This window comes from Rhea americana, unplaced genomic scaffold, assembly GCF_003343005.1.
Source record: "Rhea americana isolate MKP2758 unplaced genomic scaffold, rheAme1 scaffold_118, whole genome shotgun sequence".
Classification (NCBI taxonomy): domain Eukaryota; kingdom Metazoa; phylum Chordata; class Aves; order Rheiformes; family Rheidae; genus Rhea; species Rhea americana.
This window is the reverse complement of record NW_028185239.1, coordinates 245,405-258,918: the sequence shown is the minus strand read 5'-3', so window position 1 is coordinate 258,918 and position 13,514 is coordinate 245,405. Positions and strand designations below refer to the sequence as shown.

The 13,514-nt window shown below is 41.4% G+C and overlaps 1 protein-coding gene across 1 annotated transcript in view; it reads right to left on the bottom strand.

Annotated features, from left to right (window-relative positions):
* Positions 1 to 11,909, bottom strand: part of MYH15 (myosin heavy chain 15) — a 47,629-nt gene extending 35,720 nt beyond the window's left edge. Inside the window, exons 1-10 of the mRNA XM_085319002.1 lie at positions 11,796 to 11,909; positions 10,514 to 10,617; positions 9,843 to 9,986; positions 7,935 to 8,091; positions 6,281 to 6,308; positions 5,274 to 5,367; positions 3,889 to 3,909; positions 3,204 to 3,296; positions 1,831 to 1,894; positions 1,623 to 1,721 (exon numbers count right to left, since the gene is read on the bottom strand). Coding sequence (XP_085175128.1) covers positions 1,623 to 1,721; positions 1,831 to 1,894; positions 3,204 to 3,296; positions 3,889 to 3,909; positions 5,274 to 5,367; positions 6,281 to 6,308; positions 7,935 to 8,091; positions 9,843 to 9,986; positions 10,514 to 10,617; positions 11,796 to 11,886 — 895 coding nt within the window. The 5' untranslated portion in view covers positions 11,887 to 11,909. The remainder of the gene's footprint in view (positions 1 to 1,622; positions 1,722 to 1,830; positions 1,895 to 3,203; positions 3,297 to 3,888; positions 3,910 to 5,273; positions 5,368 to 6,280; positions 6,309 to 7,934; positions 8,092 to 9,842; positions 9,987 to 10,513; positions 10,618 to 11,795) is intronic.
* Positions 11,910 to 13,514: the final 1,605 nt, after the last annotated feature.

The following is a 13,514-nucleotide window of genomic DNA, read 5'->3' as shown; positions in this document are numbered from 1 at the left end:
GGTCTAGATTTCAGCCTTTTATATATGTGTGTGTGTGTGTGTATACACACACATTATATATATWAACCTCTGAGTAGATTTTATCCAAATTATCATATTAATGATAATATAATATTATCATAATGATTGTTACATGGTAATATGATTAATTATCGTATTAAAACACATTGTCTTTTTTTCTTTTTGATATTAATTTCCGTTCCAGCTGACAAACTCCTCATACAATTGTGTGGTTTCCCGCAGGTGCTTACAACCTCTGACACTTTCCACCTCTTCAAACCTCAGTTTTGTTTAAGGGGGTTTCTTAGGGAAACATGGGATACACACGTGTATATACGCACACACACATACATATACATACACACAAACGTGTGTGTGTGTACATACATGTGCCTACCAATATATATATATAAAAAGTCAGATCTTCTGTATGTTTTATATGTTACTTTGCTATGTAGTCATTTATACTTATTATATAGACTTACTTATATTTATATATTTGCCTGTATTCATACTTGTCTATATTTAGATATGTACATATTTATATGTAAGTATATATACATCTTGATATAAAACAAAGTCACTATTGATTTCAGCCTCTTTAAGAGCCCRTGGATGTGCTTCTGCTGATAAGTAGGGTGTGTGCTGATGTGGATTATACAAATTGAAAGTTTATGAGAAGGAGTACATTTTCCCAGCATAGAGATTCTCACACAAGTGCAGCACTTCCTTGAAGTCTTTCCCCTAATCTTCACTAATTAGGTCACATAAAAGCTAAGAAGGTTAGGGATTTAGGGACTTGACCACATATTGTCAGAATAATAGGACTTCAAAACAGATTATAACTGCTATGGCTTAGTAATAGTTTAGTGCAGGAATAAAACAGCTCTTTAGTGTTTCTTCAGAGCACAGGTTAAAGTAATTGAAACACATTACTTGGGGAAAGAGTTAGAGAAATAACTAGAGAGTATTTTTTCAAAGCACTGGGAKATGGGAGCAGGGATCTCATCTGCTGTCTATTCTTCTCCAGCAGGTCTATGGGACCACGTTCAAGCAGGGAGAAACCTGGAAGGTGGTCTCTCACGTAATGAGCTCTGTGCACCTTTGCATATTCTCCTTCGTTATGCAGCATGATAGGATGCCAGTTCTAGCATTTGGGGCAGAAAGAGAGAACAGGTTTTTCTTTATGGAGCTTTAATCAATCTCCKTATATGTAAAGTCAGGGTACTACAGGCTTTATTGCCATAAATGCTTTTTGAGGCTTAAGCAGTTTTCTGGATATTTTGAGGCTTTAGACTACACAAATTCAGTGTGCTGCTTTTTGCCCTTATAATGCTATATTTTAAGAGTCATGTCTGAGTCTCCATTCCCTTATTATAATCTGTAAGATCACTTCATTGTAAAGGGTACCTGCACCTATGTATCATGGAAAAACTGGCTTTATTACTGTCGTCAGAACACCACCTTTTAAAAACCTATTTGTCAGTGGAAGTTCAGTTTTGACAAGTRGAAGCATAAGAGCCTTTTTGAACATAGCCATTTTCCCTTAAGTGCCCTCTTCAGCCACTGCCTGTTCAGCTGAAGGTCAGTTCTTGCAAGATGTGCATCCATCTAATGCTTACCCAGCAACTCCGATTTCTTTCCCGACAGGATTTGGTAGAAGATGTGATAGTCTCTTTCACCTGGCTGCTGGAAAATCACTCGAGATTTCTCCAGTAAATCTAGTCACATAATGAAAAAAAAAAAAAAAAAAAAATCAGTGAGAAAGGTTCTCTAAGGTATCAGATGAGAAATTGTATTTTTAGAAGCAGAAAAGAGCTTGTTGCTTACAAATCTCAATATCAGCAGATGACAGCTTGCCCGTGGTTCCAAAATGGATTCGGATAAATTTTCCCTAATTCACATGGAAGAATAATCTAATTAATGTATATATTGTACACAAAGGTAAMCAAAGGATGCTCCTTAAAGGGAATCATTTGGTCAAAAAATTCAGTTCATGCAAACTCCTTGGATTTCTGAAGGCAGGTTTTGGGCGAGAAATATTAAACAATAATATTGCACTTTTCTAAGCCTAAAGCCATACATACTGATATGTAATTACCCCGTGGGGAAAGGATAACAGTGTCCTCTTCTGCCAGGCTAAGGCACAGGGGAATGCTCACAGCATTAAATTTCACGATGCAGCTTTACTGTAAAGCAGAACTCAGGGCAATAAGCTTGGTCATGAGACACGCAGTCKGGACTCCTCCACGACTGCAACCCTGACCTGAACGCACTACTTAACGTCAGTGAGGTGCTGTGCTTTTTATATCATTTGGCCCATAAAATTTGTGTATTCATCCACTGTATTTCAGAAAACCTCTGAGTAGATTTTATCCAAATTATCATATTAAAACCCATTGTGGKTTTTATCTTTTTGATATTAATTTCCRTTCCAGCTGACAAACTCCTCAAACAATTGTGTGGTTTCCTGGAGGTGCTTACAACYKCTGACCTTTTCCACCTCTTCAAATCTCAGTTTTGTTTAAGGGGGTTTCTTAGGGAAACATGGGCTACACACTCAGACTGTCATCCTCGCACCATTTCTTTCGAGCTTCTCAGCCAACATCAAGCCCTTGTGGCAGAGGCAGAGCTCGCAAGGAGATCTCTCTCCTGCACACCTAATGAGAATGAGGCGAGATGCCCAAGTTAATGACAGCAYGGAGGAACAAGCAGGGAGGGCTTACTCAGCCAAAAGAAGTAGACGACGTGGAGGAAACGTAGCTATCTGCGTGCACTTGCAGAGGGGAAAGGTGTGGGAGAGAGCAGRGCAATTGTGCTATGTTTCAGACAGAGAGTAAGGAGTGATGTTGTGGGAAGAGGRAGCAATCCTGGCTAAGTAAGGGAAAACATGGTAGTGAGATAAGGCTATGCAGAAGACACCGTCCTGGGGAGGATCTGCCATTGCCGTGGGGAGTCAGGGGATGTGAAGGGCTTCATAAAACCAGGCTTCRTTCCCTGGGCATGGAACAGCTGTTCAGGGTGGCTCTTTTTTCCTTCTTTTCTTTAATCTTCCCCATAGTTTTCCCTGCCTAAGTTCTTTACCTGTGCAGAAATTCAGCTATTCTAACAGACGAAACTAGAAACAATTTGTGAAAAGATTATTACAGAGATGTTATTAACTGGCCCTTGCTGAACAAGACGTTATTAGATTCTAGACTTACAAAACGTGAAGAGTTGTCATTTCTCAGGGTTTTGGCATTTCCAAAAGCTTCTAGGGCTGGGTTTGCTTGAATGATTTGATCCTCCAAGGTTCCCTAGAAATCAAGGTTGAAATACTGCTGAGAAACCTGCAGGCTAAAAATTCAGCTGGCAACTGTAGGAGCCATGCATTTCACTTACAGTGAGAACCATCCTGAGCAAAACAATTTAGCTCCCCACTAGGGGTAGGCACAGCGAGAACAGCCTAGTGGCAACATCAGCACTCAATATCAAGAGCTTAAAAGGCCTTAAATGTTGAGCTGCTCTCTACTGCTTTGCTTTGCGGATTTTGTATTTTATGCCATCCACGTGCAGATGAAGCAACCATATCTTTCAGYGTACTGGGAGCACATGGAGACAACCGTGTGCAGGTGTGTAGGAGAGAGGCTACTGAAGAGAGCCACAAGCACTGAAAAGAAATGTATTTGCAAGCACTCAGAGCTCGAAATATTGGGCATTTGGGGAGATTAACTACCACTCCCACTGACTTTGTTTTGCTGAAGTGAACTACTTTCACATCTTGGGCCCCAGGGAACACCTCCACTGAGAAACCACATGAAGAGCAATGCCAGGGGTCATGAAATGCGTCAACAGAGCTCGATACCATTTGCGTGTGGAAAAGATAAAATAGTGAAGCTGACTACTTACCCCAGTTCTGGTAGCTGGTTGCTATCAAAAGAGAAACAGAAAAAAAAAAACAGAATGTGAGAACTAACATGAAGGACATCACAGAAGATKAAGATTAGCAAGGTTAGAGATCTAGCTGGCACCGACGTAGCAAGCAGCAGGATTTTTTGCCTCAAAAAATCTGTGCAGCTGTTGCTTTATGTTCCCCGTGTATCACAAAATAGCCAAGTGCTGTTCCTATCAGCTTGTTATTTTTACCCCTAGTCCAAACATCTACCAGGTTTTGCTCTAGAGGTGTTCCACAAGGAGCCAAAAGACAAACTGGGCACAGAGAAGAGGTTGATACGGGGTGATAAGAATAAAAGGACGTAAATGCAAACAGACAGGCTTTAGACAATTAGATCTTGCTGCACCTGAACTTTTGGATTCTTTGTAAAAAGGGGTGATAATGAGGATAAAATGTAACCTCAGCTGGCAATCTACTAAGAAAAGCTTCCAACTGCAATATCTATTATTTGCACAGTTATTCCATGAGCACATCTGACTTTAGCCACTAAAATGAGCACCAACCTCACTGGCATAAAAAGCCAGCTCTTGAGCACTCAACCRTTTAAGAGAGCTTTGCAGGCCTCCAATGAATGTGTATCAAGTTTTGGTGACATCAGTAATGCGCACAGAATCCAAGGCTGGCTGAAATTTTGGCCTTATACATAGAGTTCATAGGAATCATTTAATTTGCTGTAGAAGTGTGTTGAGACTCCAAGTGCAATGAAACACTTAGTGAATAGCTCTTAGCAATACAAAATAAAAAGCAACATGAATACAATATTCAGTGTAACCTTAGAGTGCACTTACATGCAGAATAGCACTTATCCAAAGGGAAATACAGAAAAACTGATTGAAAATCTCTTGTCAAAATATTCTTTTTTTGTGGATGAAAAAGCTTTTCAACAAAACAGACATTTTGATGAGAAAGCTATGCTTTTGAACACTAGGCTCTCTGTGAAAAAAAAAAATCCACAGATTTTTTTTAAATCCTCAAAGTCTCCCCAGCTTTTGACCAACTTTAATATATTTGCAAACGTACTTAACATTACCAAAGCTAAAACTGCTAGAAAAAGAGAGGGGGCAACAAGCAATTGTTCAAACTCATGAGGGGTTTGGCTGTCCCATCTGGAGCACAGCAGGTTCAGAACTACTTTGGCCTTCTACCTGCAGACTCAGTGATGCCACTTACAGAGGCAGAAATATCTTTTCMCAAAGTAAAGGGGAAAAATACTCTTCTTAACCATGCCTGCTGAGGTCTAGCGCGTGTTCTGGCGTTTGGGGTATAGACTTGTGAGGTTAGTTGCACACAATAGAAAAGTCTGGGAAGTTTGAAAGGCCACCGCTGCTGGCAGACTTACGCTCTTTTTACCGGGTTCACCCAGGGCTGCCACCGTGGCAAAGTACTGAATGACCCGTTTCGTGTTGACAGTCTTGCCAGCACCGGATTCTCCGCTAAGGGAAGAAAAAAGGGAACAATGATGTTGCTCAACCAGCTGCAGTTCATCCTTTTACCTGCCAGTCCCACCAGCTCCTCCCTCTGCACAGGCACTTCTCCGAGATGCTGAGAGGTTTCTGCAACCTGTTGTTTGGTTATTCCAGTGCAAAATCACACCAAATTGACTGAATGAACAGAGGTAAATGCCTGCGATAACAGCTACTAATTCTTTGTGCTACTGGTCTCAGAAATCTAATATGAACTCGTATTAAACTGAACTTCTTTTAAGGGCATGAAGTTCTACTACAAACATCCAGACTCAGGCACCGGGGTGTACTTATATAGAGCTAATGAATTGGAAAACATTCAGAAAACCTGCAGTACATTCCCAGCATTATCCAAGAGCACATGAGAACGGTACAAAGCAACAAATACACCCAGCTCCCCATCTTTTAGGCTTGCCAGCAAGTGATACGCCTCTTCTTTTCTACCGTGGTCATCTCTGTTGATACATTCAATTGTTCACCCAACGCTCTTAAATGTATTTTGTGGCAAGGGCAACCACACCGAGAAAGTCTTCTATGAGCAGACTAGGCAGCACACAGCAAGGACAACCCTGGAACAAGCTTATTTTAACTGCCTGCTGAGCCTTTTTCATGCGCTTGGAACAAACACCAAAGGGGGATCAGAAAGCAGGCCAGCTCTATCTGAGCCTTGGCTACTACTTTCCCTTGTGGTGCAGCGTAACCGTCAGATGGCCAAAAGGCCAGTCACTGGACTTGCATCAATTTCCAGACAATTTAGCCGAGCTTTCACCAGCAAACTTGTACTTCAGATGATTTTTCCCTTCTTTTTTAAAGTATTTTTTGTTTAGTTTTTGTGGTTTTTTGCAACAACAGAATCTCAAATCTGTCAAAAAGAAATACTTACGTGATCAGCATAGACTGATTTTCCCGATCTGGGGAGAAATAAAAAGGCAAGTAAACGAGGCAAAGTCAGTAGGCTGTACAAATTGCTTATTATCACTGCAAATAAGTACCAGCTATTCCAGAATTGTTCCCAAGAGAATAGGAGAGAGTCATAAGAAGCAGAGATGGAAAGATAAAAACAACTGTCATCTACAGCAACCTCCAGCAGTGCCAGTTCTGCCCTGAACCCTCCTCTATATTTTAAGTCAGTATTAAAAACCTGCCAGTCAGGAACATTTCCATATATCTGTGAAACTGTAACTGGACGTAATTTCCTATCAGCAAAATGTTTCTTTTCTGACTTTTGAATACATCTTTGCTTACATCTGACCCTGTATTACTGGACCAACCCAAACAATTTTACGATTTGTTTGCTAACTGTTGCATTCTATGTGTACTTGTCTTTCACTACACACATTGCTGATGCAATTTTATAGTCTCCCTATTGTTAATGGCTTGAGCAGAAAAAAGTATTTAAAATAACACTTTGCATCCATACTATATTATTAATCAAGTTCAGTAAATGCTAAAATGAGAATAACTTCCCAAACCATGGAGATTAAATTCCTCTATCCTTTTTTAATTCCATTCATCACAACAACTTACATCAATAACTAATTTAACCCAGCTTGGCCGTAATCCACCCGTATCTGACAAAACGGCATCTCTTTGCAGGCATGTGTACCTCAGGATGCCCCTTTCCCCTGGCCACTTCTGTCCCCTCACAGCTGTGGCACTCTCCGTGCTATTAAAGCTGGGTGGCAGCAGCATGTGTCCCCCTATTTTTTTTTCAGGATTTCTCTCTGCAACCTCGTAGGACCTGGTGTAAGTACATCACTGCTGCCCTCTGCTGATAAATTGTCTTTGCAGCCGCTTAAGGGTCAGGGCAGGCAGATTTTTCACAAAACTCTGGAGCTGTTTCCCACAAGACAAGCACCACGACCCCAGCAAAGGCAGTCAGTGCAATACTGATGCACGGAGCCACAACAGGTCTGAGCAAAGGATGTGCATGCAGCAACATGGATAGCTGGCACCAAGTTCTTTGTTCATACAAATAATACAACAAATACTATCAGATCATTTTATTAATTGCCTCCGAGTTAAGACTGTGTCAGAAGAGTTTGGAACAGCTTTACATTAATTCACCAGATACTGAGCTGCCTCAAGTGAGGATGCCTCTTCTGTGGAAATATTTGAATAGGCAAGTTTTACATCTGCTTTTCATGAATGTAGATAACTTATGAGCATTAGAACTCTGAGCATAAACTGACAGTAAAATTGGGAATATACTTACAGCCTTTCTGAGGCTAGCCCATTTCAATTACAAACCATGCTGGATGATCCCAGTCCAGACACCTAGGAACTACAGGCCTTACAGATAAGCAGTGCATGGAGCTTACTGTTATCAGAGCTACCACAGGGACAGTGAGGAAAATAAATAAATAAATAAATAAAAATTACTGGTGCAAATTCCTAAGCTCCCATTCCTGGTTGAGTATTTACATATTCAGTGCTTAGGGCTTGCACTGCAAATGCTCCCAGGAAGCTCTATCCCATATCAATCACATAGGCTAAATGAAGTGAAATCAAATTTGAAAGYGAACAGTGCTACTTACTACGCAGCATGTCATGGTATGCGTTATCAGCGATGGAGAAGATGTGAGGAGGGGCCTCTGAGCGCCTCTTGCCTTTGTACGCAGCAACCACCTCCGACTTGTAGACAGGCAACCACTTGTAGGGATTTATAGTCACACAGAATAAACCTGAATAGGTCTAGAAAGGGACCCAAAATAAGAGTGAAAACAAAATCTGAAAGAATGGAATAAGAAAAAAATCTCAGTCAACCAAGTAGGAATTAGCCGGTTTCAAAAATGAGTACCCATCTGATTTTATATTTTTAGCATGCCTTTGATATGTGTTTCTAAAGCCAATGATCTGCTATGTGCTTCCTATTGGCAATAGATGATATTTAAATGACAGATATTAAATAGCTTTGCAGAGGCAAAAAATATTTTCAAGTGACAAGCAAACAGGAGCAGCCCCTTCAGCAGAACTAAGAAGCAGCACAGACTTTCTTCTGGGTCCAAGCTTTTTATCTTGTTCCCCTACAATAATTGTTTCCTCTTAAAAATAAGGATTACGGAGCAAAGAAAACTTACAGCTTCCCAGTCTGAACTCCRTTCTTAGGAAGGGGAATTTGGGAGAAACAGTCTCCCGTTATTAATTTGATGTGAGCACCTTAGGCAAATTAGAGTTGGATCAGCTGGATGTTCAGAGAGAAAACAACTCCATAGTGTTATTCCCCAAAGCCGCAAAGYGTTTTTGGCTTTTGGAGAAACATAGTTGGTAAAAATCCGTCTCCATAATCATTCCTCAAGCTATCTATATTAATTAATGAGAGCCTAGCAGTTCTGAGGGAGAACATCTGTCCCCCCATGGATCTGGGGACAGACGTTAGCCGTTAACTTTTCAGGTACTTCCTCTGGGTCGAAACAGAAGTCTTCAGAGAAAACCAGATATTACATGGGCAAAGCCCCACGTGCATATTCTGTTATGAGCTCAATTACATTGTAAAAGTTTCAGGTAAAATGCAGGGGCCTTTCCTAAATACAGCRTCAGGACCTGCTACACATGGGCTTTTGTATGAGTCACAGAATCACGTTCTGCAAGGGGGAAAAAGCACAACCAGTGGACTGACAACTGGATTCAGGCAAGACAACAAATTTCATTGTCTAACTATACTGACCTCCAAGACAAAGCCATGCTTTAGGGCTCTACATRACCATATATAGGGGTTATTAGATATATGCAGAAAGTGTATGATGGTTGGAGTTTAAATGAAAAACAAGGGGTTTCATCTCTTGATCAAAAACAAAAGCTGGAATAGGAACTGGCTAGGAAATACACACATCACTCTCACTGACTTTGACTTCAGATATAGCAAACTTAAGGCAAAATTTGGCCTTAAGAAACTAGATGCTACTGAAGCTTGTTCTGCTGCTGACAGAAATTAATGCTTAATGCTTTTATGGGGAAGACACAAACCAAGGGGAGACTCCAGACCAAAATAAGAAAGATATCAGTGCTGAAAATGAAGAGAACTAAAGATAGAAAGGCTCATAATTAAAAGAARTTACATGTATACTCTAAGTCTGAGGCATTGTTTTTTTAACAAGGAAACCTCCATAGCTAGTAATAACGTAGATTAATAGTATGAGTGGACAAAAGAGACCAGAAGGCTTTAACTACCTCCAGAAGGTTTTAACTGCAGAATATTTCCAGTGACACCACTTTGCAAGATAAACAAGCAAAAACTGAGAACGAGAGCASAAGCCTATTCATTCACTGCTGTCTATGTTCAGTCACAAACCAACTGCAAGCAGTGTTTTCTTGAAAAAAAATGAGCAAGACTCTCAGTTTTGTGGCATTGCMAAGTTGTAACTTGCATACGAAGAAAACAACGTGATCAAACGTCACAGCATTTGGAATGCAGGTTTCCAAACATATCAAGTAATGACCCTTACATAAATCATCCAGTTGCTGTAGCGCTTTCTCAGGTTGTACAGCACTGACGCCTCATTCAGGTGGGTCAGCATAGCCATATCCTCAATCATGTCAAATTTGGGAGGGTTCATCGACTGTGCGTCATCTTCTTTTATAGTCATGATCTGCAAAGACAGACAGGAAAGACACCGCTGGAAAACGTGCAGATCCTGTGTTGCAGCACATACCTTGCAGGAGAACGTTTTTTCCCCACAGAGGTAAATTCTTTAGCTCAGACGCRCATAATATCATTCGCTCTCGCAGCTAGCAGAAGAATGAGGGAAGGCTGARGTGACTAAAATACRGAGTATAACTGTAAGACTGTGGAAYACGCTAACTAYAGCATGGGATTTCACCTGCCRTCTCCTCGTTTCTCCCTGCTGGATCAAACCCAGAACTGGTTGACTGCCTACCTCCGCTCACAGGTTGCCAACTGCTGTGCAGCCACCGACGCTCTTTAGACTCTACTGTGTTTTTACTTGCCCGTGGTTGTTTTGTATATGTCATTTTCATATATCATCAGGGCTTCTCGTTCACAGCCTATTTCATGAATGCTTTGAGTCAGGTAACGGCATTCAAMCCGTTATGTATTTTTTGCAGCTTAGCACTTGGGCCTCATTAGTCACTGGTTAGACAAAAAAAGGTTTTGTACCCTTCCATCTGCCGTCTCAACGGTCACTTTGCCGCCGCTGGCTTCTGTAATTTCAGCTTCAACATAAGCTTTCTTTTCATCGGGAACCCAACATTTCTTCTTCCCTGTGAAATTAAGGAGGCACAGGGTTCAGTCTTCAGGTAAATAGTAATACCATGCCCAACTTTAGGTTAGATTGCTAAGGTTACTTTTCCAAGCATACAAAACCCCTGGGGCCACAAYAAATCTGCAATACTATGAGAGCTGCATGCCAAAACAGAAGGTACAGGGCTCCCAAATGTTGTGTATCCTTTGAAATGACAGCTTGGCATCCAGAGGTCCTTCCAGCACAAAGTGTCAAAATATTTCATAAACACTGCCTCAGCCTCCATGGGAAATTCATAATCAGCATAAGTGTGCAGACAGAGGAACTGAGAGCCAAGCCCAAATTAAGCTGTTTGCTAAAAGTCACACAGAAAATTGCTATGTGAATGAGGAATACAGCCCGCATTTTTTTTGCCTGACAGCTATCAAATTTAACTTTATGTCTGCACATTCTTCAAAAGTTTGTCTTGAAGAACATCAATATTAATWACTATGCATTAACTTATATATAATTCTTTTTGGAAGCTTAGAGTAGCTGCACTAGGCTTTAGGTAGCTTGCTTTTAACAGCAGGTGCTATGAATAGCCTATTACTGTGCTTACTGATGTACTCAAACTTACTATTACACCTCAAAGCTCACATAGATCCATTTTATGAAAACTAACTTATGGAAAACTGGGATCTAAGATCATAGATTGTCACGCAGAGGGCAAGTCCAGCAGACATACAGATACAATATAACGGGACATCCAGTCACACCGCAGAATTTCTTTCATTGCTGGAACATCAGTGTGCAGCACCCTCCTCTCAAAAGGGCAGAGAAAAAGGAACGATCTCTATCTACTTTAGCAGAGCAGTTTGTATAGATCTTAACTTCCAAATCTTGTTAATTAATTATTCAATATAGGTTAAACTTATATAAATTAGTACTAACCAATAATAAATTAACTAAGGTAGTATAAATCAACCAGAATTATTTTGTAGTTAATGCTACCTGAGGGCTTTTTATTGCCTCRTGGAATAAAGAAATCAAAGCTTGATTAAACCAGCTACTTCATACAACAGCAATAGCGTAGCAGTGACAATACAGGCTTTGCAACCTGGATAGCTCCRCATTCCCACATCCACACTATGGACRTAACTCTTATTCAGGTTAGCCCAGCCCCCGGCAGCATGAAAGACARATAGGGCAACTCACCGTCAAAGGCGACGGTCTGGGCCATCATCAGCTCCTTCTCGCTCTTTCGGAGGAAGGGAGCAGCCTCCCCGAATTCCGTCATGTCCATCATCTTGGCAAGATTTCAAGGTAGCGCAGCCCAACAAGGGGAAAGAAAGGGACCTGATCTACCAAAAAAAAAAAAAAAAGGAGGGGAAGAATATCTATTTTTATGGTCCATCTGATGCACCATGTGGCTGGTGGCTGCAGCAAAAGCGAAGACTAATGCAAATACCCGCCACAGATTTGAGGCTATMCTACACCTTCAGTCAAACCCTTCACTGGTCCTGACTTAGTAAAAGTCAATCAGATCCTGCGTGTTTCAAAACCCTGATATGGATCACAGTTATCTCCGTGGGAGAATTTAATCTCTTCTTCATTGAGCAAATGGTGCTTAAGAGCAACTGGCAAAAGGAAACGCTTGAAGCTGCAATTTTGAAAGCCACTTAGCGGTGGCCTGTCTTGCCTGCTTTCAAATGACCTCAGCCACCGGTGCCGCTGTCCCAAGCCCTCCCGCGCAGCTCCTCGGGGTTTTGCCAAACGGCCCCTTCACGCRTCAACTCAGGCAGGTGTTTCCCTGAAATCTCAGAGCAAGGATGTGCCACCACAAACTCAAAATTGTTACGGGGCCCTCCAGCCACGCGCTTTAGCCCCGTATGAACCAAGACTGACGCAGCTGGGGAGGCCCYCCCAAGCCGCCGGGACCGCCGAGATCAGCAGCGTGGGCATCCCATGGAGCCACCGCGGCGCTGGTGCAAAGGCTCGGGGGCTTTCCACATCCATCTGGGCCGTTTGGTCCAGCTCGGTATCTACACTCGTCTTCCTAAGCGGCCAAGCCGTGGTGCCTGGGAGCCTTTTATCAGGAGAGCAATGGCAGGGGGCTTCGCGTAAGCGAGACCCGTTTGCTGGGTTCGTACTGCCAGGCGCTGTGGAGCTAAGTGGTTATCCCGCGACAGTCCTATTTTTATTGTCTGGAAAGCAGACGATCAGCTCAAGTCAGCAGCACTTCATATCATGAAATCTTTTTAAAAGCACGCCATGTAGTCTCAAAGTAAAATCACCCTTTAAACAGCTCTGTCCTGACTGTATTTATTTTYGTGGCCATATCTATTTTTTAAAGATGCAGGATTTGACGAGTAGGCCAAATGAGGCTGTACTGAATACCAGTRAAACTGAGGGCTTTTTACTAGGAATTTATTTGATTGCTATATACTTGTGGCTTTCCCTCTATAATGATTATAGAAATAAATTCCCTCTATATATGCACACATAGATGCACCTTTATATGTGTTTGTATATACATGTATATGTAACATACATGTATACATATACACATATATGTTTGTGTGTATACATATATATACACATGGTACAGTGTGTGAMGTATGCTTGCTCACAGTGCTGCCCAGGGAATTTGCTTCAGAAGTCACACAGCCCAAAGATTTCCACCTCCCCCAAGTTTAACAGAATTTTTTTAGACTTTTTTCTTTCCATCTGAGATACTATTTGATTACTATTCAAAGCTGCACAAGTGATCCTCAGATATTACCTGTTCCCTCATTTTACTTACCCTGCCACGTCCAGAGGAAGCGGATAAACTTTCAAGACCCCTATCAAAACAGACACTGTAGTCTTTCTTTTTTCTTTTTTTTTTTTTTCAAAAAAAAAAAAGCATACGAGATACTGATGTGATGGAGTTCA